Source organism: Silurus meridionalis, chromosome 22, assembly GCF_014805685.1.
Source record: "Silurus meridionalis isolate SWU-2019-XX chromosome 22, ASM1480568v1, whole genome shotgun sequence".
NCBI lineage: Eukaryota > Metazoa > Chordata > Actinopteri > Siluriformes > Siluridae > Silurus > Silurus meridionalis.
Window position 1 is genome coordinate 8,541,174 of NC_060905.1, and position 26,510 is coordinate 8,567,683.

General features: G+C 38.6%; 2 protein-coding genes across 2 annotated transcripts; both read right to left on the reverse strand.

Annotated features, from left to right (window-relative positions):
- Positions 1–17: 17 nt before the first annotated feature.
- On the reverse strand, positions 18–5,952 carry arpc1a (actin related protein 2/3 complex, subunit 1A). The gene is made up of 10 exons (XM_046835528.1): positions 5,760–5,952; positions 5,042–5,123; positions 4,848–4,952; positions 3,958–4,180; positions 3,762–3,869; positions 2,539–2,751; positions 2,361–2,436; positions 2,075–2,268; positions 1,103–1,193; positions 18–440 (listed from the first exon to the last, which is right to left on the reverse strand). Exons 2-10 carry the CDS (start codon positions 5,103–5,105, stop codon positions 402–404), a joined length of 1,113 nt encoding a protein of 370 aa, XP_046691484.1. The 5' UTR covers positions 5,106–5,123; positions 5,760–5,952; the 3' UTR covers positions 18–401.
- Positions 5,953–7,472: 1,520 nt separating this feature from the next.
- LOC124375872 (myosin-16-like) lies at positions 7,473–20,979 on the reverse strand. The gene is made up of 42 exons (XM_046834568.1): positions 20,770–20,979; positions 20,500–20,643; positions 20,251–20,407; positions 20,140–20,167; positions 19,918–20,017; positions 19,713–19,805; positions 19,546–19,609; positions 19,372–19,470; positions 18,577–18,680; positions 18,349–18,487; positions 18,001–18,269; positions 17,753–17,923; positions 17,492–17,668; positions 17,221–17,406; positions 17,045–17,132; positions 16,786–16,903; positions 16,033–16,153; positions 15,815–15,951; positions 15,638–15,719; positions 15,391–15,564; positions 15,053–15,280; positions 14,825–14,929; positions 14,653–14,739; positions 14,425–14,570; positions 14,261–14,351; positions 14,095–14,151; positions 13,929–14,015; positions 13,005–13,250; positions 12,792–12,909; positions 12,584–12,711; positions 12,286–12,482; positions 12,053–12,185; positions 11,717–11,933; positions 11,373–11,509; positions 11,147–11,250; positions 10,864–11,056; positions 9,733–9,936; positions 9,456–9,581; positions 9,191–9,361; positions 8,204–8,404; positions 7,869–8,087; positions 7,473–7,764 (listed from the first exon to the last, which is right to left on the reverse strand). Exons 1-41 carry the CDS (start codon positions 20,977–20,979, stop codon positions 7,890–7,892), a joined length of 5,835 nt encoding a protein of 1,944 aa, XP_046690524.1. The 3' UTR covers positions 7,473–7,764; positions 7,869–7,889.
- Between the last annotated feature and the right edge of the window lie 5,531 nt (positions 20,980–26,510).

The window sequence follows — 26,510 nt, forward strand, 5'->3', positions numbered from 1 at the left end:
CAAAGCTGCATTCCACATAGTGTGTAGTACATTTCCTTTATTTCTAACAGAACATTTACATAAAATTCTCCTTTTAATTGATCTCCTCTCCAGTTTCCTGGAGTGCCAACGACCAAATGACACATTGCTGGAGCACCAGCATCGGCATAGAATAAAAAAAAAAAAAAAAAGAAAAAGAAGGAACAAAAATAGAAAGAAAGAAAAAAAAAAAAAAAAAAGACCCTAAACCCCTTATTCCATTTTTCAGGTGTTTCTCCCCCATTTTTAAGAGTGTCACATCAGCTCACAAACTGGTCAGTGCTTCCCCTCGGTTAAAAACTTTCAGAAGTGTTATCAGAGATCTCCATGTTAGTCTTCAAGCCGTCGTTGCTTGTGCTGCGTCATGCGAGCTTAGACTTCTGTTACATGATTCGCAGGCCTTGGATAGAAGACTCTAAAGTCTGAGGAGACAAAAAAATATACATGAACAAGAAAAACAGGTCAATGCAATAAATTCGAGCAATGTGCATCATCTGTGTGCATGATAAATAAAACATAGTGAACATTTTACCTTACACAGAGTGATGACTTTTATTATTATTATTATTATTACAGCAGTGTGTAGGATGTGTGCAAAACCTGATTATACTACAGAAAATAAAATCCATCATTTTTAATCAGTCTGTAGGGGAATCATTCCCAATTCCCAATCATTTCCAATCATACAAGCAAATAAGGAGCATGAAGGCAACCAATCGCTTTACACGAGACAGATGATGCCAGCTGACTACATGTTCTTGAACTGCTGCTTGTGCATCAGAGGGCAGTGCAAAACAAAAAGTGCTGCCTTCATAATACACAAAAAGATACCAGTGTCACTCTGATTAACAGAGAAGACAGAAACTGTGCCCCCACACACACACATACAGGTTGTGGTAAAATCTGTCTTCTAGAGTGTATGTTATGGAGATTCAAACTCAATCTCTTAAATGACAGGATAAACGCCTTTCTGTTGAGAAGTCCTGCATAACTGAAAAGTGAACGTCCCACAGGACGAGTAGTGGATATTTTACTGCTATAAGTCAATGCTTAAAGGGGCAGAAAAAAAAATTACACTACAAACCTTAAAGTCCCATATGGTCATCGCTCCATCGATTCCTGTAGTGCAGAATTTACGACAATCTCTTTTGTCTCCTTCATATATAGACACTTGGCTACAAAATGAGAACAAATATGTTGAGTTAGAAAAAACCCTGAAAATTTACAAAAAAACAGTTTAGATGTGATAAAATTATGTTCAAAATTATAAGTCCGCTTTCACATCTTTTTTAGCCTTATTCTGAGACCACGTATAGTTCCCAATTTCCTGTTTGCAGGTTTCTTAAGAGAGACTTTCAGTGAGTGAGGAAACATTTAGAAGCCTCAGGACGGGGTCAGGATGATTGAGCAAATCTATTATAGCAAATGATGAATTTGCCCTGAAATACAATTATTTGCCAAAGTGCTTGTTATAGAGTACTTCTGACTATTAATGGATCAGTATTTATTCATTTTTCTATAGTTTACTTTTCCATCTAAAATGAGATGTTACAGAAAACTGTTTATAATGTTGGTAAAGAAATTAACATTAAATAAACATGTAATAGACCAATCAGGAGGAATTACCTGCAAAACAGATGCAAGTGAGAATCTTCAAAAGAAACATGGGCGACTCCTCAAAATGTGTTAAAAAAGTAAACTGCTAATCTCTTTATAAAACAATACAAAATGTACCTGAGACCAGTGATTTATTTTAAAGACAAAATACTGTCAGGACAAATATCAACTGATTTATGTTTCATTATCTTTAAAAGCACCTATGATTTATAGCTTACTTTCCTATGATTTTCTTTTAGACAGAACTGTATATCTATAGCTTAATGAAGCTTCAAATAGCATGTATTTCAGCAGCTATATACTATATGCTTTATACAATTATTCATCAATATTTTCAAAATGTCATAATAAGAATGGTTGAATCCCCTCATGGGGGACGGAAAAACAATCCCTGACTATAGCTGTTGTATCTGCTTTGGGACGAGAGCTTAAGACTTACGTGATGCTGTTCTGGTGAAGGGTCTCCAGAGTGCTATTGCGATCCTCGGTAGTGGCCCGCTTGTCCATGTTGCGGAAGCGCTCCATGGCAGAGATGTTGCGCTGGATGCTTTGCTTCGGAATGTCCAACTTGGATACGAAGGTCAAGTTTCCACCATCATCGAAACTGAACAGCATTGGGCAGCAATCATGACCCTTTTGAGAAAATAGTAATAAAAAGAGCCTTTAAAAAAAACTGACACTAAATCCCTCCAATAGGATGGCAGAACTGCATGTGGTGCTCTTACCGCTGCAACAATGTTGTTCTCAGACACAAATGTCACACTTAGAAGAGCAAGAAACTCTGTCTTCAATTGGCTTGGCCTGTAAAACAAAAGTACCATCTGTAGCCCTCACACACAGTCAACAACCATGACCTAGAATAATATTCATAAAACAGGCAAAGTAGTTAATTTGAATGCTCACGTTGAGCTTTTTGTAGGGTCCACCACGTTCACAGTGCTGTCATGGCTGACCCAGGCCAGTCGATTTCCACTGGCAGAGAAGCAAACACTGTGGACCCATCCTCCACTGCCCGCTCCACCAAACTCTGCCATCACTTGACCAAATGGCATCTTTGATCCCCATGGAGTTGGAGCTGGCTTCTCATCCACCTCCTTGATGTATGCAGAAAACACCCTTGGGGGGAGAAAAAAACATAGCTGTTATGAACGAACACACACACACACAAAATAAAAAACACTTCACAAATTTGGGATGGTGAAAATGTCTTTTGAAGCCTAACAGTATACAAAAATGTTACTCCAAAACCAAGACATTATTGACATATTTGCTAGTTATAAACGTGCAGGCATAGGCAAAACTTCCTGTCATTTTTGCAAGTCCTCAGAAATTACCTTGATGCGCTTGCGTGATGCAGTACAACTATAAATAGTGGGGGTAACTTAGCACTCTGTGTCCAGAACTTAATAATAAATATGTCTGACATTACGTCTTCAAATTCATACATATGTACTGTTCTAGACCACCATCGAGTATTAACTTATATTTTATTGAGATCCCTCTCCCATAGTGTTTAAAAACCTCTTATAGCTACTGAAAGGTCTGTTTACTTAGTAAGCATTTTTATATGATGTAGATAATGACAACATCCCAAAGGGAAACTGAGCTTCTCAGTATGTTTGACATTGTAGCACATGTCGCTTAACAATAGTTTTGATGTGGAACCCATATGAGATGACAGATGTTTTAGCTCTTACTACATGTGACATCCTATAAATGTCACATGTAATCCTGCATGTGTACTTAAGACATGAATGTGAAAACATAAGCGATGGTTCTTGCATAGTGGCTGTGTGCACATTTACATATTGAACATGAAGGATACCTTCTCTTTTAGCTTGAAACTATTTAGCTGCCATATGCTGATCTAATCAATGAGTCTACTATGATATCTAAAATAGTACATGATACCTGCAAATTACATTTTCTACCCTTGTGATCAATTTAATAATAAAAAAAAATTATTTAAAGCTCCATAGCTTTCTTAGAAATTAATCAACATTTAAAACCAAAATTAAAATAAAGATTTTTTTTTTGCCACAGGATGCACAATAGCAACATTCTTCTGTTTAGCGTTTTTGAGACTGCATCAATCCACTTCCGGGTGAGAGACACAAACATCATACCTGCATTTGAAGTCACATGACCCAGCTGCCAGGAGCACATTGTTAGGATGCCAGTCTAGGCTGAGGACAGTGGAGCGGATGGGTTTCTTGATATGTTTGCTTACCCACCTTAACAACAACAAAAAAAAAAAACAAGAGGCGTAAGGCGTCTGTGATTTCGCGTGAGCATTTTCGACCAGTAAGTGCATCAACTCACCAGTCATTTTCAGACTCAAAGTAGCAAACAGATATGAGGCGAGCTCCACTGCCCACGGCGAACTTGTTCTCCAATGGAGACCACTTCACAAACGTGGCTGCACGGTTGATCCTGAGGATGACGAGAGTGGGCTTCCACACGCCATCCTTCTGACTCCACACGTAAGCGTTGCGATCTGCTCCGCAGGTTACAATCCGATCACTTTTGGGAGCCCAGTCGATGCCTAGAAACATGAATGATAAATATTAGAACCATATAGCAATACAATAATACATAGCTTACATTCGGTGTATGCAATATGTCCTGTCTATAAAAATATATCAACCGTCCTTTTAACCACATGTGAGCTGACATTATCGGAAAAAACACCTATGCATATTTACTGCCTAGGTAGGATAAAGTGTACAGGTTATGCTAGCTACCCAAATGCAAGACTGAAGGGAAAAATGACACCAGCCAGGACTGAGAGGAAAACTAGACACCAGCCTACATTGTTAAAATTAATCGCTGGAGGTGAATCACCCTGTGTCACATAAAAGTGATTTGGCTTTGAAAAGACAGATGATCCTGAAATAAAAATACAGCAATCTGTTGGAAATATATTCAGCTCGACAGCTAACTTGTTCCACCACCGCACATAATAGGAGTCAGCTATCAATTTTTACTCGGATGCTTCGGTTTCAATAAATAAGTACTTCTCATTATATACACTGGTCCCATTAATGTCATAAACAACAGAGAGCTAATATAGTTAAAGATTTTAAACATTTTTAAATAAATATCATTTTGTGGTCAGTATCTCACACACACACACACACACACACACACACACACACACACACACATTTTATACGCAGAGTGAGACGGTGTAATACATGATGACTGATTACCTGTAATATGCCCATTGTGTTCTTTTAGTTCATGGGCTTTTACCCATTGATTTCCACTCTTCTTGTATATATGGACCTCATGGTTGTTCGGACTTATGGCAATTTCTAGGGAAAGAGAAAACAAATCTGACGGACTTTTTAGGGCAAATAAACACAAGGCTTAAATCTTCAAGACAGATAAACGAGCTGCTTACGAGTCCTGTCCCTGTTCCATGCATGGCATGTGATGGGCTCCAAGAGAAACTGATGGAGTGACATGTTCTTCTTGCTGTAGCTCTGTGGAGAAAAAAAAACATTAAAATAAAGAAAGAATTTAATTGACGGCTGAAGGATTAAATGATATATTGAGACAATAACATGAGGACAATTTATGATGCATTAAAACTGATTCCTGGATTAGACTAAGAAGATTAGACATGAAGACTGGTTGAGAGCGCGTTACTGATTTAACCTGAAGAACAGGAATTTTCTGTCAATGGCCTCTTATCGGTTTCAGGGCGTGGAACTGCCTCAGTGCTGCTGCTGCTGATGATGATGTAGTTTATCCGGTTGGCTAAGCTACTGCTAGCACAGCTAGATAGTGTGCGCTCGGCTGCTAGCTAACGAGCTAACAGGCTAATGCTAAGCTAATGCTTCCAGAGCTCCATTGGCTAAGCTAGTTAGCTCATTTGTTTAACAAAACGGAATGAGGCACACAAGCTTCATACAGTAACCCAACAATAAACAATTCGATGTGGATTAATAATCTATAAAATAAATTAATTTCAACAAAATGTAAGAAGCTACAGAAGAGGTTCCATTCACGCTGACCGGCTCTGCACGCTCCCTGCTATTGGATACGGGCAGGAGAGAGACCGGGAGCGGCGCCCCAGGCCTCAGGCTACATCGCTCCACAATAAACCACACTTATACCTGAACAGTTGGGCTTGTGTTGAAAAATATCCGCACTGCTTTTTGTTTCTTTTTGTTTTGGTTTTGTTGGACGGACTTGAATTCGCGGACTCTGGACAGTCGACACGAATTCACTCCGGCTGCTCGCTCGCTTCGTAGATTTTAGCTTTCCTAAGCTCGGGCTGTCAGGAATCCAGGAAATGGCAGCGGTGCATCACTGCGCATGCGTACGCACAGAGCTCACGGTGTCTCACAGAGAAGCATCATCGACCTGAGCGATGGATGGATGGATGGATGGATGGATGGATGGATGGATGGATGGATGGATGGATGGATGGATGGATGGATGGATGGATGGATGGATGGATGGATGGATGGATGGATATTAATACATGGATATTAATACTGTCACACACAACCATCAACAGTAGGACATGCAGTGAAAAGTTTATATAACAAATGGTCTGTGACAAAAAATAATAATAATACAAAGACAACAGTTCCTAAAAACGTAAAATGAAAGAATAGTATAATACAAATGAAAATTAATTTTGAAAATACAAACAAGATGAATTATTTTGCGTATTCCTAATAAAGTGCAGCTGTGTAAGATATGTATAAGTTATTTTTTGCAATACACGTACATGTACAAAAAAAACAAAACAAAATAAACCAGGTTGAGATAGTGAGTGTTGTGCAGTAAGTCGAAGCTGTAGTCCTTGGTGTTCTTCTGGTTGAGAGCCTGAATTGCCTGCTGGAAGAAGCTCCTAAACATTATCATTGTGTTGGCCTTTCTGAAAGTGCTTCCCTGACTGCAGCAGAGTGATTTACTGTTTGGATGATTGAAGTCTTTCACTATCTTCCTGACCTTGGTTCACCACTTGCTGTAGATAGACTGCATGTCAGAAAGCTTACTGTGGATTGTAATCTCAGTTGATTGCACCAATCTCTGGAGCACTTGCCTGTTCTGTTTGGTGCTCTTCTCAAACCAGACTCAGCTATTTTTTTTTTAAATTAATTAGGTTGTGCACCAAATGTTATGTGCTGCTTCCATGGATATTGAAGGTTTGATGGACTGTGAAGTTCAATCTAAATGTATTTTGGGGCTCTATTTATTGTTGTATCTGTAATTAAACATTTACAAATGCTTATTTATTATTATAAATGCACATTTCAGTTAGTTCTCCAGAATTCATTTATTTAATTAGTCTGAACAGATCGAGAGTTTATTTGCTGTTTGTTTGATATTCTTCTTTCATTATTTCACATTGAAATTTGCATTCTGAATATGTGATTTTAATGTTCATCTATATGTGAATATAAAGTCCTAAAGATTTGTGTGTGTCCTTTGCCTTACTATAATTTACTATATCAACAATAATAGTGCTGTCATTGTAAAAATAGAGATACAAATTCAGTTCCATTATATCGAGATGTGTAAAATCTAACACAACATCTTCTGTAGTTATCTTAGACATATCTTAGACTCAGACATATTTTGCATAGAAACATTTTGCCATGCCAACAAATATCAGAAGATTCAAGAGATCTTCCTATATCTCCCTTTTTGACAACATCTCCGACCTCATAATAGTCATGTCAATAAATGATACTGAAAGAATTCAATTTGTTCATACATTATATAAGGACATCTATTTTCATGTCGCATTATTAAATAATTGAATAGTAGACTGTAAAATTTGCTTAGAATTTATTCAAACTCATTAAAAGAAAGTTAAGCTCATGACAGGAAAGTGACGTACACAGTTGCACTCTCTATCGTTGATATGAGAGTGCAGCTTCCCCCAATCATTCCCCATTACTGAAGAGCATTTCTAAAGAGCCTTAGCCAGACTAGATTTAACTGATTCAACTGTTTATGTAACACAAAACATGTTAGGTGAACAAGTAGAACTACAGCTAGACCATTTAAGACTTTTTCAGTTTAAGACTTCTGTTTCCTTCAGTCCCATTTGCTCCAACGAAATCCTTCAAGTGGGGAATGAGTGCTGGTTTGTTCGTTACTCTGGGAAAGGAAATAAAAGTAGTTAATTGCAGAGTTACCCGCTAGAAGCAAATTGATGTTTATAGTTTCCCAATTCAACAGGCGATAAAAAGAGTTGTGCTAACCTCCTGCATGGGCTAAAACTTTCACTCCTGTGAGGAACCTTTAGAGGATTTAGTGACCTGTACGATCTCAACATTTGTAAAACCCTTGCTCACTGCAGCACGGTTCCTAGTCCGGAGCTTGTTCAGTGCCATCTCTGCCATGCCTGCTCTTTCCTCAGCATCATCAAGCTCATGCACAGTCTTCCTGTACTTGGATAAGCTTGCATTTGCTTGCTCCTCCTGTCACCACACAAGATACATATCTTTTAAGAGCAGGAAGAAATGTAGGCTGTTTATCATTATTATAAACATACAATACATGTGCATTAAAGCTGAGACTGCACGAAGGCACTCACAACTTCTTCTATCTGCCTTTTGTAAGACTTCAGCTTGTTTTGTAGTTTCTCGACAAGCTCCTGCATGCGCTGGTTAGTTTTCTGATCTTCTTCTGACTGGAAGATCAGCTCTTTGAGGCGTCGCTCGTTCTTACGCAGTGCTTTGACTGTCTCGACGTGCCGCTTCTGCTCACCATCCAGCTCACTGTCCAGCTCCTTGATCTGCATACAGTCAGTAGAACATTGATAATGCTGTGTCAGTTATAGTATATAGGACAACTGAAATAATTAATCTGGATAAAGATGCCCAACAAGCACATATGATTATGATGTGCATCTCCATCCAGGTTTGTTCTTCGTTTGCTGTTATCTTTCTTTCGGCTTCTCCCATTAGGGGTCACCACAGCGGATCATCCGCATGTTTGATTTGGCACATGTTTTTACGCTGGATGCCCTTCTTAACGCAACCCTCCCCATTTATCCGGGTTTGGGACCGGCACTAAGAGTGCACTGGCTTGTGCAACTATAATGGCTGGGGTCGGTTCCCTGACCGGCGATCGAACCCGGGCCGCAGCGGTGAGAGCGCCGCATCCTAACCACTAGACCAATAATGACCTTTATTGTTCTATAAAGAGATTCCACTAGATTTTGGAGCATTGATATGTGATTTGCAATCATTCAGCTTCAAGAGCATTATTCAGATTAGAAACTGATGTTGGGTGAGGAGGTCTTGGGTGCAGTTTGTGTTCCAGTTCAAACCCGAAGGTGCTCGTTGGAGTTGAGGTCAGGGCTCTGGGCAAAACACTTGAGTGCTTTCATTTCAACTTTAACACACTATGTCTTCATTGAGCTTTGTACAAAGGAGAATTGTATAGAACAGTTTTGAGTTCCACTAATTGTAATGCTACAGCAAACAAAGGCAATTTATACACTTGTGTACTTTATATTTTGTGGCCACAGTTTACATTACAGTGTACATTTTGAGAGATAACAGTATTTGTGACTCACTCTGGCCTCCAGCTTTTGAATAGTACGTTTGCCAGCCTTCAGTGCAAGCTCCTCTGCCTCCTCCACTTTGAACTGCAGCTCTTTGATTGTCAGCTCGTTGTTCTTCTTTATCTTCTCCAGATGCATGCAGTGGTCCTGCTCCTGACGCAGTTCCTCAGCCATGCGAGTCGCCTGAGAAAGAGATAGAAAACCCATGAAAAATGTCTTTAATCACTGGTAATTGAATTAAAGCAGAATGTGTGTAGAAAGCAAGTGCCAGACTGACATCTGTGACTGCCTTCTTAGCTCTTTCATCAGCAGCACGGAACTCACTAATCAGCTCTTCGTTCTCGTTGGAAAGGCGAGTCAGGTCTGCTTCCATTTTACGCTTCATGATATTAAAAGTCTGGTTCTGTGAAATAAGAGAAAAATATATTTCATATATACCAATTTTTAAGTGTTTGAATGCATTGCAGATCAGACATTTCTACTCTAACTTATGTGTTGTTATTTCACAAAATGCAATACAAATACTAAATATTTCTTCGTGATGTGTTCTATACCTGCGCACTGAGCTCATTGTGGCGCTCGGTGACATCCACCAGCTCCTGCTCAAGGAGTTTCCTGGATCGCTCAGAAGCTTCCAGGCCACTGCGCACTTCCTCTATCTCTGTCTGCATTAAGCAGAGTCGGCGTTCTTGCAGGTTGTACTGCTCCCTCATCTCCTCGTGCACCCGTGCATCCTCATCCATCTGCATCTGCATATCCTACCAAGTGGACAAACAGTGCGGGAACATCTGATTAATCACAGGCACTGGAATGCCATCACAGGGAGCAGGTTCAGTATAAATAATTCCTGAATGTACTTTCTTTGAGCACTTTATTAGAAACACGTGATAAAGTGTTAGGAAAGTTTCTAATGGGACAATTGGGATGCAGCATTACAATGCATATAATCATGCATATACAGGCAAGTAACATAGATGCTTGATGTTCATATTAAGCATCAGCATGGGGAAACATTTTAATCAAGGTTATTTTGACCGTGTCATAGTGTTGTTGCCAGATGGTCTGGTTTGACTATTTCTGTAACTGCTGATCTCCTGGGATTTTTACACAGAACATTCTCTAGAATTTACTCGGAATAATAAATTAAAGAAAAAACATCTGGCAGTTCTGTGAACAGGAACACCTTGTTGAATAGAGATTAACACAGAATGGTGAGACTGTTTGAACAGCATGACCAAACCTGCCTTGTGTCACAGTCCAGGGTGTTTGAGGTTGTGTAATGGTGTGGGGAATGTTTTCCTGAAGCATGTTAGGCCTGTTAATACAAATGTTTCAAAACAAAAGTAATTTTAACTGGTTTCATGAACATGACAAAGAGTCCACTGTTCTTCAGTGGCCTTCCCAGACACCAGATCTGAATCCAGTAGAAGACCTTGGGGATAAGGCACTATGGGAGATTCAGAGCATGAAAGGGCACCAAACCATAAAGTGATTTAGGCTTGTGATACTGAGGCCTTATTTTGAGAGCAAAGGGAGGCTCTACCCAGTATCAGCATAGTATTCCTAATAAAGTGCTCAGTGAGTAAATGTTTGATGTGTAACAATAAAATATCAGTACATGTCATCTGTCTAACACAGACATCATGAGTTAGAGTTGAATCAGACCGAGGTTGTGAAGTCCTTACTTTGATCTGCTGTTGCAGCCTTTTGAGGGTTTTGACTAGTTCACTGTTGTTTTTGTTAGCATGGTCCAGCTGGATCTCCATCTCATTTAGGTCAGACTCCATTTTCTTCTTCAGTCTCAAAGCCTCTGCGCGACCTTTAGCCTCTGCCTCCAGGCTAGCCTGCAGCGATTCCACTGCACGCTGGTGGTTTTTCCTAAAGACAGAGGTACTGGTTAATAGCTGAAAACAAAATATACTTCTTATCTTCTCTCTCAGAGCAGATTCACTAAATCAAAAGTGCTACCTTGTGATTTCAAACTCTTCTTCTTTTTCATGAATTCTCCGATCAATGTCTGCCTTGACCTGAGCCAACTCCAGCTGGACTCGGACCACTTTACCCTCTTCAACCTTAATCAAAAGACAATGAGTGCACATACACATGACAGGTGTTCCTAAAAGTTATCTTGGATAAGATCACAGACATCATAGATAATACATCTAGATGTAGTTCAACACTTGTGTTGTTATACCTCCAGAGAGGCTTCTGCCTCCTCTAGAGCCAGCTGGAGCTCATCCCTCTCAACCTCCAACTTCTTTCTAGCTTTCTGCAGCTCATAAACACTTTTTCCACCTTCACCCAGCTGCTCTGTAAGATCTCGGATCTCATCTTAGAGGTCAAAGCAAATCAAATATTAGACTATCATGCTGAGTGCACGTACAGCAATACTAATTAAATAGATGCTTGTGAACAGCATTATGCACGACAACATTTGTAATAGTATCATCTATTTAATTCGAATTTGAGCAAAACAAAATCCTGGAAAGGAGCAAATTGAACAAATGTTAGGTGACTTTTTTACCCATATTGCCTTACCAGAGAGGGTCTTGTTGTCTTTCTTGACAGTTTCCAGGTGGTCCAGTGATTCTTCGTATACCGTCTTGAGCTTGTAGACCTCTGTCATGTAGGAGCGGCATTCCTTTTGGGAATTCTCCAGCTCTAGTTGCAGCTCTTCACACTTTTGGCTCCACTCTGCAATCATCTTGTCAAAGGTGCGCTGCTTCTTATCGAGTGCAGCTGCAGCAGCATTAGACTACAGTGGAGAAAAAAGCCATTATAACAGGTTAACAATCACAAAGTCAAAATAAAACGATGAAAGCGGCAATATTTAAACATATACATAGTCTAATGCTACTGTGGATGAGTAAAGACCTTCTCTAGGTCGATTGTCAGATCCTCCACCTCTCCCTGAAGTCTTTGCTTGACCTTTTCCAGACTAGCTGCACGGGCCTGTGCTGCCTCAGCAGCTTCCTCTGCCTCCTGAAGCCGAACAGTCAGTTTACGTCTGTAAACAAAAACCTTCTTTTTAAAATTATTTTCCAAACTCAAGCACTCGAACAGCACTCGCCCCTTGGTTCTGGCATATTAATGATTAGATTGCTTACTTGGTCTCCTCAAGCTCTTCAGTTTTGTGGATGGCATCAGTCTCGTACTTGGTCCTCCAGGTAGTCACGTCAGAGTTAAGCTTGGAGATGAGGCGCTGCATTTCCGCTTTAACCTCTTGCTCCTCCTCAAGTTGCTCCTTCAGGAGGTCCAGGTCATGGCGAGTGTTAGCAAGGCCAATGAAAGCTGTACTCCGAGCCTGAAAAACGGATGAGGCAAGGTTTATTTTCTCCTCACACTCCGCCTGTTTCTTAATGTTAAGAAATTAATTGATCCAGAGTTATAACTGAATCAATTCACCTTTGACTCTTCATCCACCTGTCTCTTTAGCTCATCATTTTGAGTGGTCAGTGAAGCCTTGATGCGTGTGATCTGGTTCAGCTTACTTTGTGCCTCTCCCAGCTCATGGCTCAGGTCACTGTTCTCAGCTGATGGATTATCATCAAAATGAATCATAATCATATTAATCTCAGCTACATTCATGCAAGTGAGAACAGATAGTCTCTACCTGACAGTCGGATTTTGGCGGTGTTGACCTCTGTGTGGGACTTCTCTATCTCTACCAGTCTGGAATTAGCTTCTGCCAGGCTGTCCTCTAACTTTCGGACGTGGGCTTCTGTGTTCAGCTGCATGTTCATAAAACTTATTCAAGTCCTTATCAAATTATCAATATAGCAATAACCATGTAGGCCAATTTAAACAATTATTAATTATCTCTCACCTTGGCTTTTTGCACAGACTCCACAGTGCTATTTAGGTCATCAATCTCGGCTTTCATGACCTGCTTGTCCTTCTCAAGCTTGATGCGGACTCTTTGTAGATTCTCTATTTGCTCAGCCAGCTCAGCCATGGTATCTGAATGCTTTTTCCTCAGGGCTGAGGCAGTGGCTTCAGCCTGGAGAGCTGCTTCTTCTAACTCTCTACGGAGCTTCAGGAGCTCAGCTTCACGCTTCTTGTTCTGCTCAATCTGACCATGTACATGCACATATATTTATGTTTACAAGTAGTATCAGCAACTTTATAAGTAGTATAACAGTGTATTCATTTATCTTTTACAGTTTATGTTTAATAAATAAATCCACAGTTCCAAAGTTAAAATCCACATAAATCCAAAGTTTCAGTAAAGCCAGTAAAGCTATTATAACAACATTAATATACAAATTATAAGAAATACCTTGGATTTTGTTGTTATTGGCAGAATGCCTAAAAAAGCAATACTGAAGTCTCATTTATAATAAAAAAATAAGATGTTTGCATTTGCATATTTTAAAATGTTAATTATTGCTGCTTGGTTTACAGACAATGTATAAAAAATGTTTAGCAATTTTATCTATTAAAAAAACTAAAACAAAAAAATATTCTTTGCATATTTAAAAAAAAATAATATTACTGTAAATATAGGAGTCAGAAATTTCAGACATTCCATTATACATTGCATTTTCTGTTATATTTCTGAAAACCAACACTTTCTACTGCCTGATTGTTCATTATTCATGTAAACGTAAAATGAATTCTCACTTTTTTATGTTTTTACTATGCAACATGTACTTCACCTACACATAAGCAAATTTATGCTAATTTCAGTTTTTATTTATTTTGCATTTTTAACATTTGAATTAAATACATAATGAACCATGAAGCAGACCTGTGCAACAGTGGCGCCCCCTGCTTCTTCTAATCGGTCTCCAAGTTCCTCAAGATCCCTGGCCAAATCTGCTCGCTGCTTCTCAATCTGAGAACAGAAGGTCCAGTTGAACTAGAAAACACACTCCAGGGAAATGCACTGAAGCTGGATGAATAGAGTGAAATACCTTCGCTCTGATTGCCCTCTCAGCCTCCAGTTCCTCTTCAAGCTCCTCAATGCGGGCCTGGAGGACGGGAAAATGCATTAGTGGAAAATAGCAGTCACTTGTTTTTTTTTCCTTGGAATATCTGACAGTAAAAATTGCTAAAATTACAGAAATTAGAAAAAAAAACCTGATGCTCTTTGAGCTTCCTGTGGAGAGTGGAGCTGAGAGACTGCTCATCCTCTAGTTTGGCATTCACATGATTAATTTCCAAGTCCCTCCTGAAATGATAATTTACTGTTTAGAATAAACTCCTTGCAAATTACACTTTTTGTATATAAAAACTTCACATACTTTTTAACAACTTCCTCCAGGTCAATTTTGGCTCTTTCCATCTCATTGAGATTGTCAATAGTCATCTTTAAGTCAGCCTCTGCTTTGCGTCTGGCTTTTTCCACCTCTCCGCGTAGTTTCTTCTCCTGTTCCCAGTTGTCTTCCAGCTAAAAAAATAGGTTCCTTATTGTTACACTGCACATGAGACAGTTATTTATGCCTCAGTGTTTTCTGTGCCTTCAAGCTCACCTCATGCATTTGAGTGGTGAGCTTGCTGTTGGTTTTGGTGAGGTGGTTCACTTTATCTTCTTCTGCCTGAAGGTCATCCAGAGTTTTCTGAAGATGGAAGGTACATCTGGACATGTAAATATGACAGCCAGTGTGAAAAAGTGTTAAATTATGAATGTGAAATGGGGCTAACCTGTTGCAGTTCCTCGATGGCCTTTCTTTCTTTTTGAAAACGAGCAATTGTGTCGTCTTTTTGATTTAGATCTGCTGCCAGAGTGCGCACTTTGATATCCAGGCCCTGGAATGTCAGAATTTATATTCAGTGTGTTTCTTTGTTTTACAAGTGTATCATATCTGTATGGCAAACACAGCAAATTGCTGGTTTTGCAATAGATTCGGAAAATGCACCCTTGGGCTTCACCTGTTTTTCTTTCTCTGACTTTGCCAGAGTCGATTCCAAGCCTTCCAGATCCCTCTTCAAGTCCATGAGCTCTGCCTCCAGCTTCCGCTTGTGAGCACTCAGGGCTGTTGTGGCGCTCTCCTCCTCCTCTAGCCTCTCTCTGAAATCCTGTATTTGTTCCTCCATGTTCATCTTCTGTTTCATCAGCTGGTTACAGCATTCCTCAGCATCTGCTATGGTGTCTTGTTCCTATCACATAAAATAAATAAATACATTTATATTGACATACCTACAGTATTAATTTCATACACATCTCATTTGTCAATATTATTGACAGAGTAGAACCCCCCCAGACTTACAGCTGCTAGGGCTAAGGCCAAGTCACTCTTTTCTTTGGATAGAGTGACCAGCTTTTCATCCATCTCTTTGATCTTCTCAACCATTTCTGCTGTCTTTTCAAGTGCCACTCGCAACTCTTCCTCCTTGGCTTTCAATTCCTCCTCCTGACGAGCTACATGGAGCAAAGGCTTAACCTAAAACAAAAGCTAATTGTTAGTAAAATGGAACATCAAAAAAAAAATCATCCTCTTTATAGATTCAAATTACCTTTGTATAAAGTTTCCACCAGCCCCAGAATCTGAGTTGAAGGAATTTCCTGACGTTTCGCTGGATGGCAATAAGAGCAATCCTGAAAAGCAAGAAGACGTGTGATATGCGGCATATTAAGTTTTATAAAAGGTATATAAGGCAGAAGAAGAAGCTGTATTTGTCCATCTGACAGACCTTCTCTCAAGCATCTTCTTAAACTCAATTCTCATGAGCATGCCCCACAGACGGGCCTGCAACATAGTCATGATCTTAGCCAGACGCTCATCTCGCATGTCCTCAAGCTTAGCCAGGACTCCAGCACGGAAGAACACCTGTAATATAAAACATTTCTTACATTCTGCAGTAAATATATTGACTGTAAACATCTGACTCACTGTAAGATATGCTCATACCTTAGAGTGTCCTATCTTGTACTCCATATTATCTAAACCGATTGAACTTAAAATCAGCTCGGAGGCCTTTTTGTTGTCCACAAATCCCTTCGGAATGACGTTAGGGTTTAGAATGTAATACCTGTGGAAAAGTTTGACAATTAACAATGCACAAAAATGTTAATTCTTTACTCAAACCCAAACCTGAAATTAAGGGCAGGCAAACTGAAAAAAAAAATGTAATGATGTATTTATTAACTTTAATAAGAGTTAAGTTGGATTTAGAGTCAATTCTTGGAACACTGGGAGCGAGACAGGAAGGGATACACCCTGAAGTCCATTACAACATACCTTGTGCGCACACACACACAGACACACACACACACACACACACACACACACACACACACACACACACACACACACTGGTCAAAATGTCCCCTTTTAGCTAAAATGTACAGTTAGCATGTCCAAAATGTAGTGGATATGTTTTAAAAATATATAAAGAAAAATATTTCTTCCTCAGGTGTCCTACACAGAGCCCTGACCTCAACTTTACTTAAGAGGAACTGGAACATAAAACTTCACAGCCACACAATCTATTGTAAAACTTTCTTAGAAGAGTGGAATCTGAAATGGGATGTTTAACAAACAGCCCAAATGATTGTAATAGTCAGTTAGTCAGCCACATAGTGGAAGTCTTCTAAATATTATAATTTGAATCATTCAGTAATATGTTTTTGATGATTTTTGTACTGTATGAGAGTGAAATACCTTTGCTTGAATTCAGGGTACTGCAGTCTATTGGGAAAGCCTTTCCGGCAAATACGGATTCCCTCCAGGACACCGTTACAAGCCAGCTGGTGCAGGATTAACTTTGCATCACAAACACCTGGTCAAACACAATGGCTTACATAAGCACATTAAACCACATAATAATTCATATATTACACTGTGTGTGGTACATGTCATCAATTGACAAGGCTTTATCATGCCAAACCAAACTGTTAATAATTCCATGTTTTATATTTACCAGATTGTTTAAATTCATTGGGTACAATGCAGCGAACAAAATGGGGTGCCGTGCTTCGCAGGGTGCTCATCAGTTTGCTCAGCTGCTCCTTTTGTGGTGTAGGAAACCAAGCACAGTTAAAATACAGAACATTTTTTATTACAGATTTACTTTTCTAACAGGATAACTTCTTGTACCCTGTAGAAAGCAGATACAGTCATGAAGGAGGAACCCTTCTTTTGCTTTTTGGTTCCTGCAGCAGCTTCCTCTTCCTTAAATATTTGAGCTAGGAGGGACATGGATGACCTCTGGTATAGACTAACCACCGTCTCATTCAGTGGGTCCTTGTTCTTTTCCAACCAGCCTGAAATATTGTATCCCACCTACAAAATGTATTCAAGCCACAGGGTTTAGAACCTAAAGCTGACTTTGCAAAGAGGAATATATATTATTCAGAAGTAGACTTACAGTGCCGGCATAATGAATCAGTTCAAAGTGTGCTTCTGGACCTTTCTTAGCACATTTTGGTTTCAGGAAGTTAGCAGACTTGCCCAGGTGATTGTCATACAAGGAAGCCTTGAAAGTGGCATCTGTGGCCTTGGGGAAAACACATTGCTCCTCGAGAATGGAAAAAATACCCATTGGCTGAAATACAGAAGAAAGTTTGCAAGAAAGTTAATGAACCTGGTAAATTTCATTATTAGTATTAGTAAGAGAATGTTCTGTAACCTTTTCCAGGAAATCAATACAGGCCTGCAGGTCGAGCCCAAAGTCGATAAAAACCCAGTCTATTCCCTCTTTCTTATATTCCTCCTGTTCCAGAACGAACATGTGGTGGTTGAAAAACTGTTGCAGCTTTTCATTTGTGAAGTTGATGCATAGCTGCTCGAAGCTGTTAAACTGGGAAAAACAAAAATACAGTGGAGAATTCAATTTCACTATAGTGTAAAGCTCATGAAATAAATACAAAAAGTTACCTCGAAGATTTCGAAGCCGGCAATATCAAGTACGCCGATGAAAAACTGGCGCTGCATCTTGGTGTCGAGTGTTTTGTTAATCCTGTACACCATCCACTTGAACATTCTGTCGTAGATGGCTTTAGCCAGAGCGCCAATGGAGTAGACACACTGGTCCTGGTTCTGACTTTTGGTCACAAACTCGTTCCCAACTTTAACACGAGGCCTGGTGATTCCTTTCTGCAGGTCTCCAGAGTTGATTCCCATGAGGTGGGCTACTTTGTCAGCCACTACATATAGATCATTATAATGTTTACTTTACAGCTCGTACTTTATCAGCTATAGTTTAACTCAATGGCACATACTCACCCTCAGTGGTGTCAACATCAGCCTGTTCCTCTCTTGGTTTTTGCTTGAATTTCATGTTACCGAAGTGCATTATGCCTGCAGTTAGTTTGTAGATGCTAGTTTTTTCCTCAGCAGTAAAGCCAAGAACATCAAAAGCAGTCTATCAAGAAAAAAGGAACTAATCAAAGTTAGCACACATGTATTAATCTTAATGTGTTTCAAAGGAAAGGCTGTTACAGGTTTATTTACATCAGTCAGGATCAGTTCTTCACCATCGTCCATGTTATCCACCTGCGTGACTCCCTGGCAGATCCAAACATATTGCTTTGGATCAGGTGCCAAAAGGAGATCCTCTGAAAAGCAAAAACAGATATGTAAATGAATAAAAAGTTAGTCAGTAACACACTTATATTTCTGTTGTTTACTTTTAAAATGAAAATACAGACTGCAAGCTTTAATAAACTAATGATTCTCCAGAAACAAATAAGCAGCCAATACCTATAGTTACTAGACAAATACATATATTCAGGAATGCACCATGGATAGGTTGTTAATTCATATAGCATATAGGTATTTGGAGGTCAAATCAGGGTCAGGATTGTGAGGTGGCAATGATAAACACTGTGCCACTGTGCCGCCTCATAACCTATATCGCCAAAAGTATGTGGAAACCTGATCGTCATACACATATATAGTAATATTTTTCAAACTGCTATCACAAATCATAATGCACAGTCTTGGATACAATGTATATTATAATATAGCACAGGAAGATTTTAGAATGGGATGTTTTACAAATGTTGTTTATGCTTATGACACTCAAGTATTCACATTTGTTTGGCTGTATAGTATTAGTTTTAATTTAATTTAAATGAGCTTTATTACTTTAAATTTAATTTAATAACTTGCATTTACAGCTTATAATAAAGTATGCCAGAGTGCAGTCAAATCAACAGAAATTATGCACTATGTAATTACTTACAAAACAAAATACGGTTGAGTTATTGAGCATGTGACAAATTAACAAACAAATTAATAACACACCCAGCAGTTCTGGTTTTCTCCCTGACAGAAGTTGGTAAAATATGTGATAGCTGCGTTCCGCTGCTTGCTGAGAGATGACACGGGATTTCTCTAAAAGATCTTCAAGAAACATTTTGTTAAAACACAATATTAGCTGAAATTGTATGAAGTGTTGAGGACATTCTGGACACTTACAGCTCTCAATGTCTGCACCAGCCAGCTTAGCTGTTGGTCCAAAGTGAATACGGATAAATTTTCCCTGAAAAAGAATTATTAATCATAATGAAATGCAATTTTTAGTGTAGTTTTTATAGTCCATATTGTGTTCTTTGGATCTGGAATGATTCTAAAATATTCCTCACAAAACGCGAGGAGTTGTTGTTCCTAATGGTTTTGGCATTGCCAAAAGCCTCCAAGACCGGGTTAGCCTGGATGATTTGATCCTCCAGGGAGCCCTGTGAGCGGACGTTTTCACCATCAGTATCAAACTCAGTCATTATTCACATGTACTAAATGCAAGCAAGGAGTATTGTTTTACTCTTCAGAACATCAGTCTCATTTGCTTGCCTTGGAATCTGGAGCTGGCTTCCCACCAGCGGCACCCACGTTGGCAAAGTACTGGATGACCTTTTTTGTGTTCTCAGTCTTGCCAGCCCCGGATTCTCCACTACGAGCAGTAAAAGGAGGAGTAAACATTTTTGATGGGTTTATCAGTCTCCTAGTACATACACCACCTTATTAAAGTTTCTGAGAAATGTATCTGTGATATTAAAAATTACTAATACTTACGTGATAAGCAATGACTGGTTTTCTTGCTCTAAAATCAGAGATGCCAAAAAAACTATTTAGATTTACCATAAAAACACATGGATAAAAAGCAGGGTTGTTTTTCACACTCACCCATCATCATGTCATGGTATGCATTATCAGAGATGGAGAAAAGGTGAGGAGGAACTTCATTGCGTTTCTTCCCCTTATACATTTGAGCAACTTTTGCTCCGTAAATTGGAAGCCATTTGTACGGGTTCACAGTTACACAGAAGAGCCCAGAGTAGGTCTGCACAATGCAAGAGTTTACATTCATTATTTTAAACGGTTCAACTGTTTGGTTTTGCTTATAGGACAACGTTTACTGATATGTTGGCTTACATAGATCCTCATATGGATGTAACGTGAACGAAGGTTTTCCAACACACTGGCTTCATTCAGGAAGGTCAAATTAGCCATGTCGCTAGCCTGATAAAACTTTGGTGGGTTCATTTGTTGTATATCGTCCTTCCTTAGAGAAAGTGTCTAAAGACAAAGAAAAGAAATTTTGCATAAAACAAAGTAGAGCTTCCATTTAAGATGCATGTTAGTACTAAAATTCATTATGCTCTTAATGAAATGATGCTTAATAAGAGCACAAGTGACTCATACTTTGTTCTTGGATGTCTTGACGGTGACTTTGTCATCGTCCTCGCCCTGAATCTCTCCTGCAATGAAGCCTTCTTTATCATCCCTCACCCAGCATGACTTCTTAATGTCATAGGACTTGCTAATGGCCTCCAGCTTTTCTTTTTCCGAGGGAGCCAGGAACGGCATGGGATCCACATTGTCCCCACATTCACCTTTGTAGGCACCTGGCATGGTTGCTCAGTTCCTCTACACCCACACCAGTCGTTCAGATGGAATACCTCTCACACAGCTGTATCAGAAGAGATACAGAATGAATACAATATGCACAGGACTTCATAAATTGTGACATATTTGTACAAAGAAGGTACCATGTGGGGGAAATGCGTGAAAAAACACAGCTGTTTACATGTTTACTTACCAGAGCACGGTACAGTGGGGAGCAGTTTCTGATGTGACAGGCTGGTCTGGAGAAGCTCTTATATATGATGTGTGGGAGTTCCTGATATGGTCATAACTATTATAAAAGCCATTACCAACTGAATAAAGCTGTCCTGTCTTGGGAGCATCAGTTGATTGCTTTGACTTGAGGGAAAACATACCGTGACCTTCTAGGGTATTGGGGGAAAAAAACATGCTATATGTGTTTTTCCAGTAGAGTCATAGGGCATTAATAAATAACAATACACAATAAACTGCAGATAGATTTGGACATTTATTTTATTTAATAATTTTTAAAGTTTAAATTCAACATAATATTAACTTATAACTCTGGAATTTCTATTATATTAATAGACAAATCATAGTCAATAAACGCAAATCTGGTTAGTCTGTTATTATTGATTTATTTACCTCATAATGTACCTGTTTTTGCAACTATATGAGTCACAACAAGTACATACACGTGTTTATCCGGGTATTAAAGTAATTTCGAATAATTATTGAATCTACTTTAATGGTAAAAAGGTTTGAAAGTTGTTTCATCTTGTCATGGATGGTCAGTTACGATACTGTGCAGCTGTCAGTTAAAGTCACACAGAAATATTTGCCTTTGATATCTTGCTTATAATGTCATGATGTTAGATTAATCCCAGACAATCGCGTGAAATGCAGCTGAACGATCGACTCTGAGCATGTGTGGACATAAGTGGGGTCATTAAGTATGGTAACGCAAAGCTGTGAACACACACACTGATCTCTGGATACACTAAAGACATTCTTGATGAGCATTTTCATTTGGCAACAAATTGCGCTAAGGTTATATTTGACTTCTTAATATAAGCATAGGCATAGAGTCTGATCTCAACTGGGACGAGACCCAGCTGCCAGCTGCCGAGTGCTGACTGATGAATATACAGGGCAAGCGATTAGAGACGTCCACTGATGGAGCTAAAGCCTGTATATATCATTACCAGCTTATCAGCAGGGAATAGGCTTGTTGTGGAGTTTTCCATATTTTTTGTTGTTGTTGTTGTTCCATAGCAATCAAAACATCCAGATATCTTTAAATAGTAAATGAGGTTTGGGTTTAACTAAATGGGTTTGCATAAAAATGTATAGTGAAATTATCACTATTTTTATCACACTCATTCTAAAACAATATATATATTGAATATATCATTGAATATATCATTAGATACTTGTCTAAAGAATTAATGTAAATAATCTCACAGTTGTATACGAGGAGTACAGACATATTAAGATCTTCAATTAAATAAAATATTAAGAAGAAGTTAAAGAGAATTATTCTTCACATCTTTATTAAGCACTTATTGAACTTCTTGGATCATCCATGCATGTTTTTGGGAGCTGGGAGGAAACCGGAGACCTTTATAAGTTTCTAGAATAGCAAAGTCCACTAAAGGCAGTAGAACATTCTCACATTTAGCTCCTAAACTTTGGAATAGTCTTCCTGATAGTGTTTAGGGCTCAGACACACTCTCCCAGTTTTAGTGCAGATTAAAGACGTATGTTTTTAGCGAGTCCTACACATATCTGCTCCAGAACATCTGATCAAATGCACATTATCAACTTGTGCTTGTTAATATTATGATCAGCAGTTACGCCAATTCCTTTACACTGCTTCTCTCTCTTTACCCATCCCGAGGTTGTGCCAACTCCAGTTGTGTCCCACCTCATGAAGATCATGGCTCTTTAAAGAAGTAGACCCTGCAAACATCCCGAACCATCAAGAGTAGAGTTTGGACATTGGACCTCTTTGATTGTTTAAAGGCATTGGCATTAAGGAGTTGGTGTTGGATCTATGATGCTCTCAGACGATGAGCTATTTTATGAGTTGCTCAAAAGCTTCTGGTTCCATAACGCCAATTGACTGTATAAGACTGTAGAAAGGACATTAATCATAAATCACACACTCTGATGCTAATGTTAGTTCACACTCCCTGGTGTTTTGTATTGCTTTAAGATTTATAATCACCCTCTTAATATCACCTAAATGAGGATGGGTTCCCCTTTTGAGTCTGGTTCCTCTCAAGGTTTCTTCCTCATACCATCTAAGGGAGTTGTTCCTTGCCCCAGTCACTCATCAGAGATAAATATACATCATTCTCTATAATTCTTAAATTCTGTAAAGCTGCTTTGAGACAATGTCCATTGCAAAAAGCGCTATAGAAATAAACTTGACTTGACCTGAGTGTCATTTAAGAAAAAAAGGATGTGGACCCCTTTGAAAAAATATTTTAGAAAAATTTTACACAAGCTAATTTTCTCAGGTTTTTGTCAATCATATAATCTGTAATATAAATGAAAACCTCAGAGTAATATTGTGGAGTTATTGTAGAGTCATATTTACTAACGTATTGCAATTGTGCCAACACATAGAAGTACATAGTTCATTATAGATTTTACTTCCAGGAGGAGGCGTAGTCGAGCCATGAGAGCATTTTTATTTAAAACCTTGAAGTCTATTTCAGTTTCTCTGTTCTGTTTATATAGGTCTGTTTAAAATATTCATGATAAACTCTGTGCTTGTGTGAAATGGAATTCAGAAAAGACAAAAATATTTCCTTTAAAATCCGTGTCTTGAAAGCTAACACAAGTAATCCATTTAAAAAGGAAGAGAAAAAAAAAACCCTTTAAGGTGGTAAATGATTGCGTTTTTATTAGGCCTACTTCAGCTCGCAGTAGTTCATCCTGTTGTGACTCATGACGGGGTGTTTGCCAAATGAAGCATTAAAATGATACAATCCTCAAGATTCACTCTGGATATAAATGCAGCACTGCTGATGTAAATAAAAGCAGTTTTACTCTAATAGTGGCTTTTAACACTACATTAAGCACAGCATATGGGTGGGTAGTCTATATATGTAAGAAATATTCAATATGTTGTTCAGTACTCGAGCTGGAGCAATGCGAGTGATCTAACGTCAATGAATTTATGTATAAAATTATGCTCGATTTAAATCAAACCAAAAGGCTACATAAATAACATTTTATAGTTGTTGCGTTTATTTTACTTTGTTTCCAGGCATGCAGTGTCCGGATCTTAATCCAAATCTAACACTATCTAGGGGTATTTCCTAAAGGTTTGCAGATAAGCTGGCAAAGCACATCATAATAAATCCCAACTCAGTGAAAGTGTTAGGGTTAACATTTTATTATCTCTGCAGAAAGACATAGTTTGGATTGATATGGAAAAAGGGTCCTGCATGCAGTTCACCCCAGCCTACACAAAGGGCTTGGCATCCACAGCTTATTATAAGAACTCACATTTTTGAACACAGATTTTATATTCAGTAAGCTCCTTGGAGTCACTTTCTGTGCTTTGATGTGTTGGTGATGAGGATGGTAAAAAACAGTATGTGTTTCCCAGCGTATCCTTTTTATCATTTTCACTCAATATAAAAATTATAACGAGATTTTTTTGCTTTAACTATTAATCAGTTTTGGGGACAGGGATAAAATATAAAGTTAGTTCTTATCGCTCTAAATCCATCTATGAATTATGTTTTTTTTTTTTTCCCATTAGAATTTTTCATTATCTTACGCTGATTGCAACTCTGTGTATTAATTGAAAATAAAAAAGTGTAGACATATTACATCCAGTTGACTCTTTATTGATTAGTATAATAAGTTAGACAGGTTTATAAAAAGCATTCACATATAAATTGTGCTTCCAAATGCTGTATGCAAAAAAAAGGGTTTTGAGTTTGAGCGTTTGTCACCAGAATATTGAAGTGTAAATAATAAAGCTTGGTCACCTTTCTGACCTATCAAATCAGTATGAAGTAAAAGGCTAAAAACAATAAAGAGACAAAAGAGTAGTAATAAAAGTTAACAATCCAACCTCCAGTTAGGTCTTTAACGATTTAAATGGTGATTAAATGTATTACCATTTTCAAATGTTTTCACAAAATATTGAAATTTAAATTAAATAATGAACTTGAGCTCAAAGTTCCTGACTTTCAGCTTTAATCTGAGTGTATTTACATACAGATATAGTGAACAGTAAAGCATGTTTTAAGGAACCGAAAGAATTATACAGTTGACTGCTCAGCTGTTCCATAGTGAGGAATGTGTTAATCCCTCATTATTTCAAATTACTAAATATTTTCATAAATACATGGTCTACGTTAATTTTTTTAAGTGTGGCATTTGCATTTGAATCTGTTACTGCTAACTCCCAATATGATGTTGAAAGAGCTCGGAAAATCAAAAGGCCCTGAAGACCACAGAAAACAACTGTAGTGGTTGACCCAAGGATTCTTTTCTTGCAGAATAACAACCTCTTAATAACAGTTAGACAGATTAAGAACATCCTTTAGGGGTTACTTGTATCTGTGACAGTCAACAATCAAGCGAAGACTTCACCAGGGTAAATACAAAGGCTTTTTACAAGATGTCAACCACTGGCAAGCCCCCGAAACAGATTTAAAAAATCTACCTTGAATGAAGCAGCATTCAGTAGACAGATGAGGCAAAGATCAATGTGTAGCAAAACAATGGGAAGGGAAGAGCGTGGTGAAGATAGAAACTGCTTGTGATCCAAACCATACTGTCTTATCTTACCGTGTGTGGGCGTGTATGGCTGCTGGTTACCTTGTATTTATTGATGATGTGACTGCTGACAAAAGCAGCAGAATGAATTGTACAGGGAAACATTATCTGTCCGGATTCAGCCAACTGCTTCAAAACTCATTGGAAAGCGTTCAGAGTGCAGATAGACAATGACCTGAAGTGTACACTGAAAGCAATCCAAGACTTTTTTAAGGCGAAAAAGTGGAATGCTCTGCATTGGCCAGCACCAATCAATCAATGACTTGAATCCATTTGAGCTGCAGTTTATTTGCTGAAGTCAAAAGAGAAGGCAAAACACCCCAAGAACAAGCTGTATGCAGCTACATTAAAGACCTGACGGAGCATTATCAAACCCAGCAACGATGATGTCTGGGAGGACTTTAAGCAGTTAAAACGATTTGCAGTCAAGTATTAAAATTTACTATGGTCTTTATGATTATGGTAGTTCGTACTTCTGATCCCTTAAAAAGGGCCACATATTTATAGTGCAGTAATTCCTATACTTTGGCATAACTATCCTTACATGTTTATTCATAAATAAAAACTGTTCTTAGTTCAAGCCAACGTGGTTTTCCATATCAATCTCTCCACGTTGAAGGCAAATTGTGTAATGCTACAGCACACAAGGACATCCTAACCAATTCGGTGTCCAACTTTGTGGTGAAAACACCACATGAAGGCATCATGGTCAGAGGTGCACATATTTTTGGACACGTCGTGTATCCTGT